Genomic DNA, 22,678 nt, shown 5'->3' on the forward strand with positions numbered 1-22,678 from the left:
AAATGAACGTAAAATGATGTGACTAATGTCCAGAGGCGGTGCGGGGTTATAGAGCGTATAAAAACCACCCAGGGAGCATATTGCGCCCATTTGAACAGATGTGCCTCCTTCGTCAGCCCTCGCCCTTTTGTCCCGGCCCACAACACAAACACCTCGGAGCCCGTGAAATCCGCTGATTAAACGAATTCATTGATATTGTATAGCATATTGTGAGGAGGGGAGACAAGTGTCTCTATCAGGACCCAAAGATTCGAGAAGGGTCATTTGCTCGCTTCGCCCGTCAACGGGACAAAAGTGGAGCACGAAGTGTGACAAATGTCTTTAACATTTACAATGTTCTATTTTTTTTAAAGGGGTAAAATGATCCCCGATTTTTTTCTGCCCAGCAAAACGATTTATTTGACATTTTCGGTACCAATATATAAGTCTTACCTGTAGGGCTGGATTCTGGTTTGGAAGAGGTAATATACTCCGGACTTCGGGGAATCGTCGGACTGTTCCAACTCCTGAATCCATCGTCTCCATTTGCTACAACAAATTAGATAAAGTTGAAAATATTTAAACAGCATAAATAACAGAAACAAGATTAAAAATTTAAATGGCCGACCGACCCGACGGAAGCAACAAATATTTACCGAATCACCTGTTACGTCCGACTAAATACACCCTGGAGTTTGCGGTGGGAGAGCAAAGTTTATTAAGAGGTAAGTGATCAGGGTGAATAATGGATCGGGGTTGGACAAGAATGAGCTTAAAGATCGAACTGAATAATTCAGCGCTTTTCGTGATCGATAGGAGGTGAATTATCGATGGTTGACAAGGGGTGCGGGTCACATGTGTCCCATCCCTATACACGGCTAAATTACTAAATTGGAATCTCATCTTCACAAGAAGGGACATCCAATTCTACCTTCATAACGCGTTTTAAAATACTGAACAGATAATACATGCTTTCTATGAATGATCACCGTTCACCATCAATTTTTATGTTCGTACTATGACTTAAGATAAAATTATTTCAAATTTAGTATTCCACTATTAGCTGAATAACTGACATAATACAAACGTAAGCAGTAAAAGAGGACTGGCTGAATCACAAATGCACGTTGAAAAATAATTTGTAAGTTCACTAATTTCGTGGTCCGCTTGGCCAATTAATATATTACAATTAATTAAGATTTTTAGTTGAAATAAAAAAGTCAATGGCACGAGCGGGATTCGAACCACGTTCTTCGGCTAGATACGCCGCTGCTCTACCACTTGAGCTATCGTAACCTCGATCCACTCGGACACTAACTTCCCATCTCAATCCCACCTTTTGAATTTTCACTCCTTTTTGCCATTTTTCAAATGTCGTGTATTCGGATTGGATTCTCGACGAGAAATGAAATTGCCACGGAGAGCTTTAGTGGAGTATACTTCATTTTAAATAATTAAATTCATTAATTTCGTGGTCCGCTTGACCAATTAATATATTACAAATAATTAAGGTTTTTAGTTGAGATAAAAAAAGTCAATGGCACGAGCGGGATTCGAACCCACGATCTTCGGCTAGATACGCCGCTGCTAGTTGATAGAATATTTCTCTCTTGACGTCTACATCTTCCCAAAATTATTGCTGATGGTATTTTTTTTTAAACAATTTTTACATTTTAAAAATCAAATATATGGTTACATGGCGTGAACCGCAAGTGCGCTGACTTGTGTTTTTATTATTTGTAGAAACAATGTTCAATTACCATCGCTAATTTGTTCCGTAGGAAGCGTTTCTATTGTTCACCTAACTTAGTGGAAGTTTTTCCGTTAATCTTAATACAATTCTAGATTTGCTAGATTTCGTCATTATTTTAGTTATAGGTATGACATACAATGAATTAATTAAATGTCAAAAACTCTACCAAAGACCTGAACATTATTTCTTTTCATGTTGACCAACTACCATTTTGTAAAGATGGTACTAAACAATTTCTTTGCAAACTCTTGAATGTTGGGTCTCCAATTCTGTTCTCAGCATTCACATGAACACACTGAGTCGATAAATTGAAAAAGTTTTAAATGAGCACGATTTGTGAGTGGTACTTTCTTCCACTTTGTGTCCAATATGTCGCCCCATCTTTTTAAAACTTGAAATTTTGCCTGGGTTTTGATACGTACTTTGCAGAATATAATTGAAACATTATCATCCCTCGCCTTACTTTGCAATCTCATTTGATTTTTCATTTCTATGATGTTTTTCATATTTTGATGCTTTTACCTGCAGTATAAATTACACATATTCCTCAGCTACCAACATTTTTTCTTCCCTGAGTTCAAGCAGAGATGCCTTCGTGAATTTGTTAACATCCTTGTATCTATCTAATATCTGTCCTTTGCATAATTGTTATGTCAAAATTTTTAATTTATTTGGTCCGGTGAAAATCCATATGGAAAAGTGAGACATTCCTTAGGGTATGCTGAGGGACGTGGTGAAGATATCCGTTGTGTCCATCGAGTTGTTGAGCACCTTCCAATCGAAGGATAGGAAGCTAAATTTCCTTCAAAGCTCGAATGAGTCCAACTTTAAGTTGCTAATGGATGAATAGTCATCGTCAGATTCATGACCAGTAATCCTGGAGGAAATACATTTAAGAACTCGGTTCTAAATCCTTTCCTGACGTCTGATATCGTACCAGAGGCAATTTCGATTCTTTCTGAGGTAGCTCCATTGAAAAATATAGAGATCTACCATTGAGATAAGACGTCAAACCAGTTGACAAGAGGCTTTTCAACCCCAAAAGCCTCGACGTTTCTCAATAAAATGGCATCATCGATTTAGACAAAAGCTTTAGATGTGTGAGCGTTCAAGTAAACTTGCAATCCATTCTCTAAAGTATCCAAAATAAAGTCCTTATACATTCATATCTTTATATATAGTTGTGGACCGGCCTTTAATAAATCCTTTAAACATCCTAATAAAATAATTACTGACGGATAGAGTGAGGAAGTCAGCCACCAACAAATCAAAAATCTTAACGATAAGAAGGAGCTACGAAATCGGGCGATAATTTTCTATATTCAATTTATCTCCCTTCTCACGAATTGTTTCAATTGTACCATGTTTCCAAACTGATGGACAGATTCCACCTATCCCAGATTTGTTGAAAATTATGCACAAAGGCAGAACCAGAGCATTGCAATTGGTTCTATTATCTTCCTCTGCGACATTTTCAGCATGACCTAAGTGCGTCCATAATTCGAATGGCAAATCTAAATGAAACTATATTGGATTGAGTTTGACACACCTTCGAGAAATATAAACTATATATTTCATGGCTTGATACAAATCTTATATCTCTTTGATTCTAATGCTCATATTTTTCAACAAGTGCAGCCTATTTTCACATATCACCGTAATATTCCCACTGTTTTCAGTAAAATAAAAGCCAATTGTAACATTGATTTAAAAAAAATACAACCTAAAGAGTTTAACGATAAAATTTTCTCTGTAAGCCTTTGTACCAACTGAAAAATGGGGGTTCGCCACTCTCAAGACGGTCGAAGCTTCGCTTCTCGACACCCCCTTCCAGCCCTTAAATGGTTAGTTAGCCCAATCTGGAAAAAAACGGGAAGTCGCTTTTAAAAAAATTAACAGGTTTTATTGAGATTTAAGGGGGCGCGTGACCGAGGCTTTGAGGGGCCGTCCACTTAGGTTTAGCCGGACGGTAAGTAGGTAATTGGTCGAACCACACTCCGTGCCGCCGCCTCTTTGATAGCCATCGTTTCCTCCGACGAATTGAAGGAGCCGGCACGATTTCCATTCCGACACCGAATTTCAGCTCGTTCAACTAACTCCAAGGCTAATTTTGAATTCAATCCGGGAAATTCGATCTCTCCCGCGTGTTCTTCTCTCTTCTCCAACCACTCTTGCCTTCATCCCTTCTGAGACACAGAGATCAAATATTCTACCAAACTTCCTCCCAAAAACTCTTCCCTCTTATTTTTAGTACAAAAAGTCTGATTATACGTTGCTCCATCAAAGAGAATCAAATAAAATCTTTATAAAATTATATTTGACAAGTTAGATTAGTTCAATGTTTTTTAGTAATAAATACTAAAAGGTAAAAGGATCAATTAACCAAAGATATTATTTTCGTCGGCCTATCCTCGTTCGGTTGGCCTGCCAGGTGAGTTCGGTATTTGGCCTCCAGTGCCGGGTTTGGAGTCTTGCCTCACCCCGCTTATACCCGTGATTTGTCCCTCAATATTGCGAAAAGCCGAAATGCGTCTGCTAGACCAAACAAGGCTAAGCAGACCAAAATGATCAGAAACTACCAAAATACAGGTTTGTCACCCCGCAGACCATCTCGCAGGATTGTGAAAAATCTCACAAGTTTTTTAATTGCTTAAATTACTCGGTTATTCAATGAAAAAAAAATGAAATTTAGTCGGACAGTCTTTGAAAAAGTCAATCATCTTGAACACTAGCCTTCAACTCAGCAGGTCAAAAAATATGTGTACTTGTTACCTTTCTTGCCACGTAGCCCCGTAAGTTTTATGACTGTCTTAAATCGGGCTTCTCGCTGGCCAGTCTAAAATCCTGCCAAAGGTGACTAAATGCTGAAACGCGTGTTACAGACGAACCAGATAGGATTGGCTCACCAAAATGACAAGTAACGACCAAACTGTAGGTCCTTCCGAGGCGACAGAGTTGTAGAGTTGACATGATTTGAGAGATAACACCCACAATGGTTATAGAATTAAAAAAAAACAGACCCGCGTCAAATCATTACAAGTTTATTCCTGACGACCACAATGTACTGAATGAGGCAAGTCAATAAACCCACCAGTGTTGATGGTTGGACTGAATCTGAAGTTACTGATTCACCCTCTTCTGATCGCAGGAGGAAACCTTACAAAAATTGACAATTGCTCGATTTTATTGATATTCCTTTCTATAGTTTCGCTATATCGACTTTACTTTTACTAACTTTTTTTTTTACTTTGGGTCTGATAAATGGATATATTTATTTCTTAACTATTATCTACAATTCATGAATATGTAGTATTATTTAGCAATGGTTTGTCTCATAATACATCTATTTGTATACGTCTTCCAAGATTATTATGTCAAACAAAATATTACAATAATTTTTAGATAAAAATACATAAAATACACGTTAAAAGCGATTTTGCTTTTGAAATACCTTAATTACACCCAATACTTTCAGTTCAAATATTAACAGTAGGAAGGAAACGGTTTGCCGCACTAAAACCACTCGATCGAGGGTGAAAGTGAAGCGATAAATTCAAATAAGAAGGGGAAAATGTGTCCGATATGAGTTAGGACCACCATAAACACGATCCTCGAGTTATTATAACAGTTTACGCCAAGGGGCAATTTACACCCAACCCTTCCGTCTGGCTATATTAATGTATCAATGATAAGCAACCCCTTTTGCAGCATAGACGACAAGGTTTTCCACAAAATCGTGTAATGGGCAAATACAATTTTATCAGGTTAATCACATTTTTGACATGATTTGTAAACAATATAATAATCATACATAATAATAAACTAATTTTTGGTAATTGGATACTTTTGGAGTTGATTCCACTGTCACTCCTTAACCGAAGAAAAGTGTTGTCCAGTTTGCCTCGTGATTGTTCAAATCAAAATATGCTACAAAAAAAATGTTCTCAACTGTACGACGAGTCTAAATCCGACGGATATTTGTGTGGTCCTGCACCGTCGAATGAAGAGGAGGACAAAGGGAGTACGAGAGTTATTGGTATTACGAGGTTGGTAAGTTTATTTAAGTTGTTAAACTCTCCCACTTCTAAGCACTCTTCAAATTTCAATGGAGCCTGCGAGTTAATTGGCTAAAATACCAATAATATAAATATATAGCTAGTTCATTTAAAGGAATTATTACGACAGAATATTATTGCATCCATCCAGCATTCTGGCTATTTTACGATAACTCTTTCACTAATAATCATAATACACAAGCCAAACCTCGACGTTCAATACACCATTTGTACAGCAAACAAACTGCTAACAAAGGAAAATCACTGTAATAATTTTTTTAAATATATAACACAGTTAGTTTTACCTTTAGATTGTTTTTAATGTCACTGAATGAAAACTAGTGTTAAACTAGTCATAAATCCTAATAACGTAAATTATTATCTAAAATAGCAGGAAAGCGACCGCATAGGTGCCCATTATGCAAGGATAGAGTAACAGTCGAGCACCATTTCAATTGTAGAAGGCTCGACGTTTATAGGCAATATTTTGGAATATCATCGGACCTGTGCGTAGTCTTGGGCTATAGGGATTTTCGAATGTATATAGTTTATGTGTGTTTGTGCTGTGCTTGAGTTGTGTCTGAAGTGTTTGTGTTGTGTTTTTTGTGGTGTTTGTGTTAATATATTAGGATGAATGTAATTTATTAGCGTGAAAGGAAGGGGTTATTTACCCCGCCTCGAGGAATATCGAGTACTCTGGGGGAGTGAATATGACCAGACTTTTATGTTAGTATTGTATGTCGTTTATATTTTACTCTATTGGAATGAATGTAATTTAAGCATGAAAGGAAGGGGTTATTTATCCCGCCCGAAGAATATCGAGTACTCTGGGGTGAGTGTGTGACGTCTGGAAAGTAAAAGTAAGTTATTAGCGCGAATGGAGTGGGTTCAACCACGCCCCGAGGAACATCGAGTACTATGGGGGAGTGAATGTGACCAGACTTCTATGTTTGTGGCGATATATATGTTATGTATTGTATGTTGTGTATCTATTCTTAAATTGACAACCTGGGGTACTAACAAGAGGCTAGCATTTTAAAATAACGACGTAATATACAAGTAAAAGCAGAGAGTCAGTAACCAGATCGAGATGCTCAAATGGCTGCAGTTCAATACAAAATACACGAGAAAGACAGGAAAGAGAAGGAATACACGCGGAGGGCCGCCGATGACCTCAGCTGTTTGTCGGCCCATAAACCTTCCACTATATATATAATAATAATAATCTAAAAATAACTATTATAATCAAAAACCACCTTCATTTCATGGGTTGCAAAATTTCTCAAGCGTGTAATTGATATGTAGTTATTAATTTTAAAGAAATAAATATGAGCGATCTTAGAGATACAATTTGCAATAAACAAACACAAACGTTGCCTTCTCTTCTCTCCTTACTAACAATTTCTTGATGTTTTCCCATGAATAAATGGTAATAAAATTTACTTTTTTATATAATAAAATTTTTTAAATAATTCTAGAACCGATAGTCGTGTCCCTTTATTAAACATCTGTGTAAAAGTGACGCAAATAAACGTAAGTCACGGTTACCCATCACTGAAGATGGCGAAAAACGGCTGACAGCGTCCGAAGGATACGAATCCGGATGCTCGAAAATTACCAAACTATATTTAGTTTTTTTATGGATATAATTCTTTTTTTTTCAAAAATTTGGATTTTGCCAACCAACTTTATTCTAATAAATTGTCAAATTGTTAAATTAAAAAAAAAAGAATTGGTGGTGAAATGTACAAACATTGGTAAAAGAGCAATTGCAATGAATGAATCGGCCCAGTCTTCTTATCTCCTATATGCACATTTCGATACTGTATCGGACTCGTGGGACAGCTTCGCATCCGATCTTTGTCGTTCAGGCGAAGAAATATACATCATAAAGTGTACGATTCCGTGATCGGTACTACATTGGTGAAACGCTACGTTCTGACCGAGTAATTAGAAGTAGCGTGATCCCCAGTCTGTAATGATTTACGTCATGAATCGTTCCCGGATATTAAATGAAGGCTTTAAGGATTTCTCGAGTGGCGTTTATTTTTCAATAGAACGATTTCGGGATGTTTTAAATTAATGTGAATAAATAATAAAAAGCGACTGCTTCACAAAACACAGCTATGTCGGACAAAACAATAAAGCGTCAATGTGGGAATAATCAGCCAGTATATGGATCTTGGACGCAAGAAAGTACATGGTGTAAAGGTGTGGTGCACTAAAAATAATAACTCTGGCCGATGGGTGTTCGGGCAGTACACTGATACTTTTCAAATATACGCCCATGCAATTGAGAGATGTACTCAATTCAATCGGATGAAAGTGTACACAAATAAAGACATAGTTGACATGGCAGATCGCCAACTGCTATCAGAGAAACCAACTCAATAATCGTCAAATGGAATGGCAATACTAGGTTAAATAATTTTGAATAGCAAAACACTAATCCCTTATTGGTATCTCATGACACGCAGAAGTTGAAGAAAATGAAGAAACAGATGCCCTTGCTAGGATAACAAGATAGCCCACGGCTGACATGACCTTTCTTTCCGCAGAAAAGGAAATCATACAATCAGAGAAAGTTTTAGAATATAGTATAATATTACCGGTCCATCTTAAATAGCATGAAGACGCTCAGAAGTCGTGGCGGGTCACGGGAGGCTTAATAAGCATCTCAGAAAGATCGGGATAAACAAAACGAAGGCAACCCCTGCACACGTGACTGCGGTGTATTTTCTCAGTAGAAAGCGTTTTAAGATCTAAGCACAAACTTGGAAAAAATACAACCGTGTATTTTAGGACTCAACGGTGTACTATTAGTACAGAACAGGTGATACATTACGTCTTATAAAATGTGGTAATAAATTGCCTCGGAAATCTTCATCGTCATCACCACAATCATACTACATATACAAAATTGTTGCTAAAGAAAACATTATCAGGTATGACTGGGAGGTGCCCTCAACGGTGAAATACTGGATATCTAGAGGTGCGATGTAGAACTTTGCTTAGACCTAACCAGTATCAGAGTAGCTTATCAAATAAAGAACACCATTTAAAAGTTAGTTGGTTCCATGCAAGTCCTACTTCTGCTGGAACTTGGAGTAATCTTACATTTGAGTGGCACATTCATTAAAAGAAAAAATCAAAACAAGAGTTTTGTACCTTTAAAAAGTGCCTAAAACACGAAAGGATTTTACTCTGCAATATTAATCAATTATCGATTAATTTTTAATATGATTGCATAGAGAACGGAAACAATAAAAACGCCTTCATGTTAATCGACCCAATTTTGACTTTTCAATCTGCACCAAGAAAAAACATGCGTACGGAGCACTAGAATGCATTGCAGTCCTTTTTAAATAAAAAATTTACATAGAATGTGCTCCATAGCATACAAAACAATTAAAATATATAAAACCATTCTACATCTAAAAAAGAAGAACAGCAATAAAGGGGGAGTCGGTGGTCGCAACGGTTAAGACGTTGACATGGAGCAAATCGCTGTTTAAGGGAAAGGTCCCGGGTTCGAATCCATCGGCCATGTATTTGAACTCGACATACTAACAAATGAGCTTTTTTCCAAAATCTTTGTCAGCTTTAAAGTAAAAATATTAAGCATGCCTATTTTATTTAAATATTTTCACAACTGCATTTATTCTCGTCAGGAATGAATTCGACAAGCAGTCTGTTGGTTTTTTCCTCTCTGTTAATTTTGCTCTGGTTGACACATTATTCTGCGCGTAATCTGATATACTTTAATTGATCCTTATTTTTGTCCGATTGCTTTTAAACTGAACGCCAAATGAGGATAGAAATAATTAAATTCACAACTGACTGCGTCTCATGATGACGAATCTGCAAATCACAACCGATTTACATAACTGACAGTGATTCATTCATTTTTTTCCCGGACATGATAAACAGGGGACACTATCACAATAATTTATATTTGATGAATGTGATTCATAACGAGGTTCACAATGTCATTTAATTTTGTTTTTAATGTTGTTTTGTTATTATTTTTTATTATTTGTGTTTATCTAATAAATAGGTTCTATATAAATTTATTATACATTTTCATTAAATAATTAATCTTCGATATTAGCATTACAATTAAAATAATAGAAGTTTCTATTTGGTAACCTCATGAATTTTATCCGTATCTCGCTAAGTACATTTTTTACACGAAGGTTAGCTACAACAGAGTTCATACCAACCCTCGGGTGGTGTTGTTTTTGAAAAAAGCACATTTGTTAGTATGCCGGGTGCGAATACTGGGCCGCTGGATTCGAACCCAGAACTTTACCTTACAGAGATGAGCGCCTAGGCCTCCTTAACCGTTGAGGTTCCCGCCCTAGTAAGCCAAACAAACCAATCACAATTCCAGTTAAAAAAGGGAGAAACCCTACAATTTAAGCGGTTGTACCTAGACCCTTAAGACCCCGTCCTCACTGGACGAGCTTCGTTCAGTTGAGTTGTTTCTACTTTATACCACTGTATGCCGGGCTCCAGGTCTACCAAATCAAGATTTGGCGTGGAATTCTTTTTCTGTCTTATTTTACTTCTATTTTTTACATTGCTCAAGGAACAACGCACAGAAAAGAGTTATGTGAATTTTAAATATGAGGGTCAGCCTACTATATTAGTCGTTGCCAGTTAATTATGTGGTGAATAAAGTTATTGTCCTGGGGTCACTGTGCATACAATTGTATTTTTTCTTAAATAAAAAATACATTTTAAAAAAAACTATGGCCTCAACTGCCTGAGATTTTCAGAAAATGAATTCGTCCTGTTATTAGAAATGCTCCAGCATTTTCCGTGTTCTATATTTTTCACCTATCATTTTGAAATTTCAACAGTTTCAAGATACAATAATCAAATGCCTAGCAACTTTTTGATTGAAAGAAATAATTTCACGGTTATCAAACAACAAATAATAAATAGTACGAGAGGTGCTGTTCGTTAACGAATAGAAAACAAATATGATTAATTTTATGTATTTTATTTCATTCACAAGATTGAATATCAATAAACCCTTTGATATTGGAGTTCAACCACAAAAGTACAATGAATCTCGAAAAAATCGTTCAGAAGAGCTTCTATTGTATATACAAAACTACCTTCGTATACAAAACTTGTTTTTACGAAAACTCAAAAATTATTTTCTACAAGTCACATACTTTTGACTAGAACTATAAAACCATACATAAAATAATAACAAGTATGATTAGTTCGGTGATAGATTGATAAGTGAAAAGTTAAAAAAATACAAAAACAAGTTATTGTTTGAGTCGACGTTTTTAAACAGCGGTGTAAAAAGAGGAAAATCTTTGTAAAAATAAAAGATGTATAGATTACTGTTATCTTCTCGAGTGCATCCTTGGCCACAGAATCAACAACAGCCAAAATTATTTCACATACAACGTCTATTTCACGCTGAACTTATAATTCCGAAAGGAAAATTTACCATAAGTTAGTTTAGTACAAGAATTAAGAAATTTTTGAAAGGTTGAATAGCTGAAATTATATACTCTTTTGCTCAAACTTATTTTTGGACTTAAATGCATATTTGGATAGAAAATAAAAATATATGCTATGAACTTTCTATATAGTAATTTATTTTAGTTTGATTGAATGATATTCCTATTTAGAACTGTACACAAGGGATACAGATGTGAAATTTGGTTCAGCTATCCACGCAGGGTTGGTTGCGGTTTTTGCCACCTTCAGTGTTGGGTACAACGCAGGATAGGGAGCCGAAATGATCTGTAACGACCAAATAATAGGTTCACCACACCGCATATAACACGTCGAAATATCACTCATTTTGCATTCACCCAATACTTTGCGACCTGTCCACTTCAGACTATCAAACTTTTGCAGGTGGACAGATACACTGAAAATAGCGCCTGACAGACCAACCGAGCGAGGATAGGAAGATTTGAATGATCACTAACCACCAGATTGCAGCCCCAACCCTCGGCATACATAGTTTTTCCCATTCCACCGATATTTCCTGACCAGTCCCCATCAGACTACGTTTGTTCGACGTAATTGCAACCGAACTGAACGGAAATGAATTTAAAAAGAAACTTTCCCTAATTTTATTACTCGAGAGCGTTTCTCTTAAATTTGGTCCTGAAAGCAAGCATACCTAATAGTACTTGACATTGTGTATGTAAACATGTAAAATAGAAACGACCTAACTGCAAAATATATTACTAGGTAATAAATGATCATGCATTTTAATATATAATTGCTTATATAACTGGGATAAGCGGTCAGAGTTAATTTCTCGATGAAAATATTTAATATTCGTCTTAGACGTCGATGAAAAATTAAATTTTAGTGCATTTAAGTCTGTTTTTTTGCATTAGCTATCGCCCCCCGCGCGCCCGTCTATGTAGGTCGAATTTAAAAAAAAAGTTATTTGACAACCAAAAATCTGACATCGAACTTCGTTGTCGTAATTAAATTCGATCGAACATTTCAAATTCCGGCCAATATTTATAAGTTTGACACTGTTAATAATTTCAGAGGTATGACATGTTGTACAACAAAAGGCTTCCCAACGCAAAAAAGCCTTATTTATAATTAGCGTTATATAGTAGAGTGTAATGTAATAATTAGCATGTTTGTTCAAATTGAAATCACATAACGGCCGCATATTTATACGAGTGACACTGGTCCATGTCAAAATATGATAACAAATTATGATTGTTTCCAGTTGCTTAATATAATCCAGCAGTCGATGGAGCGGAATTAATTTTAAAAAAATCATGTTTCTAATACCAACGAAAATAAATTTAGTAATTTTTGTTTATATGTATTATCCCATTATCAGAAATTTTTGAGAAAAGTGACAATCTACTTTGAGAAATAAATGTTTAAAAAATTCAGCTTTAAGTTTCAACGTATTCTGGTATATTTTGAAAATATATATCTGTACGAATTTATCGGCAATCATTGTTAACTTGTGATCTTTTTATCTTCTTTCTATTTTTAAAAAACATTTTGGAGTTAAACTGCATTCTGATGTGGTATAAAGAAGAAAACAATTCTAAAGAGTTCGTGTGGAAATTTCATCGTTAAAAACCAAACTGCCAAGTGCAACAGGTTCCCCAATTACGAACTACTGATAGTGAAAAATAACTATCAACTGCATTAATTTCTACACGGTAATCAAGATCGAGAAGGTAGAAACCTGAAAATGTAAATTTAAAGCATGAAGTTGTAAATCTGAATCAAAATTGTGTGACATACATAACATTAACGCATTCTTTTATATGTTTTCTTCTTATATTTATTAAGGGAGCTTTTGTTGTTTCGCATAACTTTTAATGTTACATTATAAACATTAAAATCTTCTTCCCTATATTTGTTTATTGTTCACTTCAAGAAAAAGGAAACGATCCTTCACATTATATTGAGATTAATATTTGTCAATAAAATAAAACAGTGATGATCGTATTCATGATATAAGCTAAATAAATTCTAAACAAAGATATAACAATCGGGTAGTAGAATGTATAAACATTTTTCTGTCTTTTGCAAAGGAAACGTCAGATTATCAGGTTTCTTTATGTTGATTCTGGATGACAAGTTCAAGAAAACAAATATATTCATGGCAAATATTTAAACAGCCTATATATTGTGTAAATTGGTCGTTCCTGATCATTTTGGTGTGCATATCTTCGCTGTTTTTTATTTCTAAGAGTTGTTTCGGTTTCTCACCCTCTTCAGTGATCATTCTATGAACAAAGACTTGATAACGAGAAGAACTTAAGAGATAGCTGAAAATGTGGGATTGAAATGAAGTATGTTTTCGTAAAGGTACTATCATCAACAGAGATAAAAGAAAAATAATAGGAAAATCTTTAACTTCAAGGGGCAGTAGGATGAAGATGAAGCACGTCCAGTTGAAGTAAAAAAAAATCATTACAGAGCAAAGACATCTGACAAGGCAATGATTGCCAGACCTAAATGATCGGAAACGACCAAACTATAAGTACTTGGAACTTATAAGTAAATTCAAGTTTATAAATTTTATATACTACATAAATGTAATTTTATGATTTTTTGTAGGCATATTATTGTATATATTTATATATATATACAATATGTATTGAAATGCCCAATACATGTTTTTTATAGTGAAAATTTTTTGTGTTAAAAATGGCTTTAAAACTAATCTACTATAATAAAAATGAGTGTATTTAAGGAGTATATTGAACAAGGGAAATTTTATTTAAAAAGAATTAATAATATATTTGATTTAATCACTTTTAATTGTTTTTCTAATACACTAATGCCAGAGGTCTGATTGAGAGTAGAGAGCCGCGCCGACCGGCCCATGGATTCTCCCGGGCTTTTATCACTGAAGGGCGAGTATTGCAAACGGCTTACTTGAGTGTTTGGGGTGGATGAGGGTGAAGGCACTGTCAGACGAAGCAGGGGTCGCCTGTAAGGCCCTCAGCCTGTAGTCGAGAGGTGCGAGCTCCATGTATCCCAGAAGACTAGACGGCGGATTGCCAAACAGCGGTGCCGAGGCCCTCCTCCACCGCCTGGCGCATGCCTGCTCCCCTCCCGGCCAGGACACCCACACCGCAAACCGGCCCTCCTCTCTTTAAACGCCACCCTTGAGATACATTTTTTTCCAAACCCACCCCCACCAACTTTAAGCCGGTGGTTTTTTTGGGTTTTTGTTGCTTTTTTTACTGACCTTTCTTGTATGATAATGCAACCCCTTCGCACATTTATACCAATGGCCTCGCTACAAATAAATAAAAAAACTTATTGTGTATCGTTTGTCCTGAATCACAACAATAAAACTTAAATTTAATAAGGAAATTTTGAGGTAGTACTCTACTTTATGCAACTCGCCAATTAAAGACGTTAAGCTAAGCAAACGTATAAATTGGGCAATTTCCAAAATTTAGTTACATTCACCTTAGTAAAATCCTGACTGTTTAACAATTTTTTTTTTTTTTTTTTTGACTTCATTTATTTATATCTACAACTGTACATGCATGATATACAACCAGCAGATTGGATTTCAGACTGTGTGTTTGGCATTATGGGCGTTATAGAGAAAGCTACCCATTGGCAGCCGCTCTGGATTAATGAAATTATATTAATCATTTAAGAGGTTTCTTATCCATATTCTTTTCAGACGTTTACGTGGTAATTGTGGGGAATGGAGTAATTGTATTTGTGTGTTGGTGTGATTTTGTAATTTACTATGAAAACGTCTGTAATATGTTTTGATGGATGAAAAAACTGTTGGGATTTGAAGATCTCTGTGAAGTGTATTATTGTTTACATAAAATGGGGCAGAAATAATTAGTCTTAAAATTTTGGATTGAAAACTTTGTAATCTTTGAATATTGGAATACTTGGCCGATCCATATACTTGGCACCCATACATCCAAATTGGTTTGAGTAGGTATGTGTATGTCGAAAGTTTTGATTTTAATGGTAATTTTGATTGTCTGTTGAGTAGGTAATAAAGAATTTTAAATCGTTTGTTCAGTGTCTGTTTTTTTAATCGTGTGTGTGGATTCCAAGTTAGTCTTCTATCAGAGGAACCACAGCAGAGGTTATACCAATCCTCGGGGTGCCGGTGTTTTTGAAAAACAAAAAAACTATTTGTATGATGTATGCCTGGTTCGAATGCAGGGCCGCTGGATTCGAACCCTGGACCTTTACCTTACAGTGATGAGCGCCGTGTCAACGCCTAAACCGTTGAGGCCACCGACGCACCCTTTAACTTATTGTAAAACATTTAGAGGTTGTTACTAATCCTTTTGCACTGTCTCGATTAACAATATTAAAAAAATTATTTGCTCTTCCTAATCCTGCCCCAAACTACATGATTTATTTAGATACGTCCACTGACCTGATTTACGCGTATATACCCTAAGACTTCACTTCTCATTTATTTTCAAAATTTTGAATTCCCCGTATACAAAATTGTCAATAATAACAGCGGTCGAAGTTAACAGGAGTAAGATCTCCTGGTATGCCCAATGGCTTAAGCTCTATCAAAGATTTGGAGTAACCTGTCCCACTTACGAAAACCTTGCTGATTGGCCAGCTCTTTTTTTCCGTTCTGCTATCTAGAATCAAGGAACGGCATCGGGACGGCTTACTCCGGATTCAGTCCTCGATTAACTTTTCCTCATTTAAAGGCTTGACTCACCCTCACACCTTACTTAATCTGCAGAGAGAGAGAATCTACTATCCCTTAGTTTATTAAACTTAAGATCCCTATTAAAAACCCGTTGCGAGGCCCTTAACTGGAATTCTGCAGTTGGGTCGATGGGCAGGGAGGGGTTGTGTGCCCTTTGCCATTCTCTATCCGTGGAAATAACATTGCATTATATGGCTAAATGTTCAATATTGAGCGAGATCAAGTTGTTGCAGTTGGGATCTTTTACCCTCTCTAGAAACACTGTTAAATCTGATGAATGGCTCAGAGACACGGGCACTCACTCAGTACGTCCGCCACGCCTGGAAATATAGGTTAGACCTAGTAATGAAATTAAATTTTTGACCCCTCCAGTTCATTCGAATTTCCTTTATATATTATATGATTTCATTATATCCAATTTGTTGTTACTTTACATCAAGACTTTTCCCCTTTGTTTGTTTTTATTATAAGTATTTTTACAATAATTTTAACATACTTGTTTTGTGTGTGCTAGCATAAAGCGAATAATGTTAAAACCAAGCTTTTCCTTTCCTTAAATTTCTTTTCGATAGCCAACTTATCGAGTGAATTAATTGTTTGATAAAACTATAATTTTTTACAAAAAATTAATTATTAATTTTTTCTAAAAGTATGGTTTTAAATCATCCCCTGTCAACTACCGTCAGTAAAATAGCCAAAGTCCTGGGCATTCCGTACTCTACCATCCACGATGGTGTACAGCGGTTTAGGCTACCGGAAGTTTCGCTCGAAGAGAAGGTAGTGGTCGTCTGCTATCTGCGCCGACTAGAAGCGATCATTATTACTCTTACCGCACTAAGGAACCATAATTTAACGGGTTCCTTGATAGGTAGTCAACTCCAAACGGTCTTAATGTGAGAGGGAGCTCTAAATCAGTGTTCAGAAGGATTCGTGAGAGAAGCCTAGGCTCTAGACGTCCAGCACCAGGTTCTACTATTGGAGAGGCACGACTAAGCGCAACTCAGCATCAGACTTGGACACTTGAACAATTAGGGCTGTTCTCTTCACAGATGAGTGCCAGTTTGGTTTATAGCAATCAAACGACTGAGACCGTGTGTGTGGAGAAGACGTGGAGAACACTTTGCTTCATGTGCCATGCTTAACTCACTGACTTTTCAGAGATAGTCAATTATGGTATGGGCTGGAATCAACGTCCAAGCCCGTACCGAACTGATGTCATACAGATGGATTACACTAAGGTACATTAAGGAAGTTCATCTGCTGTGGCCCCATTCGCTGCATTTATTTGGGGCAACATAGTGTTAATGCAAAGCAATGCTCGAATGCGTGTAGCTTGAGTTGTCACCCTTTATTTGGAGGATATATGGATTATCACAATGGATTGGCAAACATTTTCTCCTAATATGAATCCTTTAAAACATTTATGGACATGAGAAACAGTTTAGACATCATTCGCAGGTTCCAAGTGTTGAGCAGGTTAAAACCGCCCTTGAAGAATGGGATTCTGTTTCACAAGAGGAAATCCGATTGCTTATTTAATCGATGCCTAGAGATAAGGCCCTCCGCAAGGCCAGAGAAGATAATACGCATTACTAAGAACAAAGCAACGTAATAAATGGTTAATTTAATAGTAATCTATAACTAAACAATTTTCCTTTTTTGGTGAATTTTCTTTCAAACCATCATAATTAAATTATTTGAATTAAAACTCATGAATTTTTGATATCGTTTAATTTGGTTTACATTAATAAATATATTATAATTGATATAACTGTAAAAAATGATCTAGTTTGAAATAATAAAATACGAGTATCCAGTTTTTTGTCTTTGACTTTATTAAAGCTGCAAAACCTGAAAAACGCGTTATCTAGTATCAGACATATTATAATTTCATTCTTTTCATTTTTGTTATATGTTCATATTTTTCCTTTTACGAATGCCCAAGTACACGCTAAGTGCGATAAATCAATTATTAATTAGGAAGATTTTTGATGCTCAAATTATGGGTACTAGTTGAAGTTGTTTGAAAACCATAACCAGATATTTTAAGTATGAGATTCTCCTTGTAGCAAATGTGGATTCCTTGTTTTACGATATTAAGAGCATAAAATATGTAAGGAACGTGTATATAAATTAATAATGTATATAATAGTAATGTACTTTAGGAGGCCTTCATTCGAAACGCGGTCAAACGCTTGTGACGTCAATAAAAGTTCCCTTTGTAATACAGTATTATTTGCGCTGGAGAATTTAGGATATGCGGCACAAAACGTGAAATACTTCCTGGGTAGTCGAGTGTTGGGACGGAAGACAAACTGTTGGTGTCGGAGAAGTATGGAGAATTGAGTGCCCTTTGGGGATTTAGTGGTTAGGGCTTCAGATTCGTATTAGCCCCGCTAGCGGCTCTGGGTTCGAATCCAAGCAAACCCTTTGGAATTTTATTCGAAAATCATTTGAAAAATGTGTTCTGAAGTGGTTCTGACTTAAACTATCGATACTTATTATATTTATCGAATACGTTCCTCAAAAGACTTCTCAATTAACAAAAACGCTCTATTCTGTTCAGTCAAAGCGTGGTACAGCATAACATACTTAACTCAACTACCGGGGCCATATTGTCTCTAGTGAGCTGACCAGTATGTTATAAAGCACTAGAAGAAAGCGTCGTTTTTAAGAACCGTGCAAGGAAGAATATTACATAAAATTTACAGCATGTGCATTGGCAGCAGAAACTTCCATCAATTTAAAATTCAAGTAAGTCGTTGATGGCTACTAGGCATAATCCACAAAATGTAATTGGATCGTGGTTAATCGTGGTTAAGAAGGATCATTCGATGAAGTACCGCGGATCGGTGCTCTAATAATCAACTTTGCTGAGGTCGATGGAATGGGTTGAACAGCAGAGGAACCAAGGAAATGAGAAAGCGGATAGATTGGCTCCCCAAGTGAACAGATATCTACTACTTTTTAATAAAAAGCAGCGAGGAAAAAAGCCGCCAAGTTTGTGAGCTTGAGTGGGAAACTACTGTAAGACCAGTAATGAAGGCCTATTTTACGAACATTCGAATTTCGCATAACCAAAAGACTTTCAGAATCCAAAATGACCCAGATTCTCAGCGTACAAAGAACGATAAAATCTTATCTGTACAAATTTATTTTCTCTTTTGATCCAACATGTATACTTCTACAATTAGATCAAACTTGGGACCATTTATATGTTTGTCTAATGTTCTTAAAACTATATATCTAGATGGAAAGAATTTTTTTGATATGTGAATTGGAGCCAGTTGAAAAAATGGATCTAATGAAAGACTAAAGTTCAATCTTTATCAATACAATCAGTTTTGAGATGTTTTAACACAGACATTAAGTTTAACATTTATAACATAAAAATAATAAAATTTAAACTGGATCAAATATAAATTATGTGGTTAAAATAGCTGAAATTCCAAACTGCAATTAAATTAAAAGAGTGCCGCAATATATCGAATCAATAAAACAATAAAGTAACTTATAATCCGCTTTTCAGTCGTAATAATCTGCTTTGAGCGGTAATTCGCCGGTAAATTTTAACAGGAGCTTTATAATGTCGTAAATTCCAAGTAGTGTTTTCTGAATCTATCTTGTCCGATTTTATTTTTTCTTGGTTTAGAGAAGGATGAAGTACGGTTCAAACGGAGAAGGTTGCAGAAGAATGTACGTATTTGTGTATAGGTGATTTTTTATCAAAAGAAAAAGAATACGATGCTGTTCTAGCAAGTATTAAAGAGAAATAAAATATGAAAACACATTTGGAACACAGTCTATTGTCGAAAGGGTTTAAAGAAAGAGAAAAACCGCGACACCAAACGAGATAAACGTTTATAGATAAACAAGCTTCCTCTCAGTCATTGACCATGCTAAGAAATGCAGACTAAAATGTTCGGAAACGACAAAACAGGCCAATCACACCGTAATCACCAAGAAAAAAGTATTGACTAGCTTTTTCATATATTTTGGGGTAGGTATTCATTTTCAATTTTCATATATTTCTTATTCGCCCAGCATTTGTGAGGAGAATCATCAAATGATAAAAACAATTCATCTATCTGCTCACCTACCATAACTTGTAGCCACTTATCCATATTCGGCGATGACTCCGACAAATGACAAATAGGAATCTTTTGTATGGGAGAATCACAAAAGCATAGATAGAAATTTGGCGGCTCGGGGGAAAAACATTAAATTTTTTTATCAGATCGAAAGAAAAACTGACTGTCCGGTTTATATATTTTTTCCTTCAGTTGTACCACTTCTCTTTGCTGTTATTGCTGTTCAATCGTTCGATTTCTCCATGTGACCTGTGTGGTGATTGACCTGTAGTTGATTACGTGCTTGTTGCCGATCTTTCACGTCTGCTTATCCCGGCAATCTTTATAAAAATGGAGAGATACCATTATTAATACAGTTATTCAGATATCGTGAGATGCGGTCGGGTGTGATGTAGGTTTCAGAAAAACATTTTCTTTTCGTGCCAACGTTTCGATCTTTTATTGAGATCATCTTCAGGGCTCAAAGTGTTTGTCTTCTGTTTAATTGTGCCATCCTTGCGTGTCGTGTTGAGAGTGCCCGNTTTTTTTTTTTTTTTTTTTTTTTTTTTTTTTTTTTTTTTTTTTTTTTTTTTTTTTTTAAACCGGGAACGAAGAAGGCTTTCCATATCTACACATATGTAGCATTGTGAAAAGTCGCGACTTCATATAATTAATAATTTACACAGACTCATCTAAAACTTTCTTGAAAGAGGCTGTCATTTGTTTCATAGCTAAAGCATATCTGTGGAGAACACAATAAACTGCTGCTGCAAAATAACAAAACTTGCCTTTTCAGTACTCATTGTTATTAGTTTTATTCATTCTACGTCTATTTTTGAAATTACTGATTTTTCTCGAAGTTCCGCGGACGCCCTAATTAGGGACCGACCACAGTTTGGGAAGCCCTGTTGTATACCATTTCATTCTCAGACACCAGTTCACTCGCCCAACTAAATGGCTTAATTCCTCCATCAGAAACATCTCGTCTAAGAAAATCCTTCTTTGTTCTTCACGAGCCGGACACTTGAGGATTACACGGTTAAAACTTTTCAGCATATTACATGTCTTTCTCAGTTCGGGGAAGATCTAGGCCCTCATAAAACCATGAGTTTAGGCATATTTTAGCGAATATGTATGCTGATTATACCGCCTCTTGATTGACCCATATACGACATTGTTCCAGCCATTGTTTATTTAGTAAGCGTTTTGTATCATTTTTGGGCAATTTTATTTTATGATAGCCTCCGAGCTTTGCCGCGCCTTTTGGTATTCGCGGATGCCACATCGTCCGACTCTAGCACAATTACACCCTTTTAAGCAAAAATAAGCTCGTAAACAGAATTCATACGTTCTCACAATACTCGTCTTAGATTTTGGGTGAAATCGTTCTATATTGAACATGCTGTCCGGTATACCGTTCGTTACAAACTTTTTTAAGAATAAGGTTTTATTTAAATTTCAGTATGAAATGTAAACATGAAAAATATTCCTCAAAATATAGGCCATCATTATCTACTGTTTTAACCCATCTTTCTGATAGATGTTGAATTTGGTTGTGTACCAGTCTTCGAGGCGATGAACTCCTCAGAAGAACTGTAAGAAGGGTGGGGCAAGATGCTAACATCCTTCAATTCTGAAAATTTTTCTTTGGCTAAACGTGAACGATTTGCAGAAGGGTTGTCTTGCGGAAATATTGCTTCATCCCGACTGAGCAAAGCAGGGTACTTCTCTTTTAAAATCCCATATACTCTTTCGAGTTGTTCACAGTAAAGCTCTGCCTCAATAGCCTTGCCATCTAGAACCAGCTCAAAATGCAAAACACCCTCATAATTCCACCAAACACATAACATAATCTTTTTTTCCAAATCGATCTTGGCGAATCTCTGCTTGAACGTTGCGGTGCCCGCTGTTTTCGGCAGATCATTTTTCAAAAATATCCGTTTTCATCGCCCTTCCAAAATCTACAAACTTTTGGATTTTGAAGCAAACTTTTACAGATATCAACATGTTGTTGTTGGGCGGCTGACGAGTCTGATCTGGGTCGTAAATTTCGGACGTAAAGCTTTTTTAAATAGCGGCTTACCGTTGCGTTTGAAAATCCCGTTTCGTACAATAATCCTCTAGTGGTCGCACACGGACGCTTATTGACTGACTCCAGTAAAGTGTATAAAGGGCGACCAGATCTAGGCTCATCTCGAAGGCTGTTGTTCCCAGAATTGACCCGCCAGAACAAAAGGCTGCAGTGTTTCAATGCACGACATTTTCACCTTCCCCCGCAAAAATTTCTTCGGCTGCTGCCTTAGTCCTTTTTTCCAGTAATGCCTCAGTAGACAAGAATGACAATTCTTCTTCCGACGTTTTCGGTGAGATTTATAAAATGGAACGAAAGGCAGAGTCAATTGGTATACATAATGAAATAAAGGATTAGTCAAAGTAAACGACAATATATGCATTGTAGTATGCACTAGTATTTAGTGACCGTTAATTAATTACTATTTAGAGATCGTGAGATGCGGTCTGGTAGATGTAGGTTTAGAAAAATATTTTCCTTATGCCAACGTTATTCTTTGGATCTTTATTGAGATCATCATAAGGGCCTGGGATTTATAAACATTGTTCAAAT

General features: G+C 36.1%; 1 protein-coding gene across 2 annotated transcripts in view; it reads right to left on the reverse strand.

Annotated features, from left to right (window-relative positions):
* LOC106668848 (zinc finger protein Gfi-1b-like) overlaps nt 1-14,376 on the reverse strand; it is a 79,957-nt gene extending 65,581 nt beyond the window's left edge. For both annotated transcript variants that reach the window (XM_014397990.2, XM_014397988.2), the window contains exons 1-2: nt 14,200-14,376; nt 433-528 (exon numbers count right to left, since the gene is read on the reverse strand). In XM_014397990.2, coding sequence (XP_014253476.1) covers nt 433-528; nt 14,200-14,296 — 193 coding nt within the window. In that variant the 5' untranslated portion in view covers nt 14,297-14,376. The remainder of the gene's footprint in view (nt 1-432; nt 529-14,199) is intronic.
* Nucleotides 14,377-22,678: the final 8,302 nt, after the last annotated feature.

This window comes from Cimex lectularius, unplaced genomic scaffold (assembly GCF_000648675.2).
Source record: "Cimex lectularius strain Harlan isolate CLEC.00 unplaced genomic scaffold, Clec_2.1 scaffold155, whole genome shotgun sequence".
Taxonomy (NCBI): Eukaryota; Metazoa; Arthropoda; class Insecta; order Hemiptera; family Cimicidae; genus Cimex; species Cimex lectularius.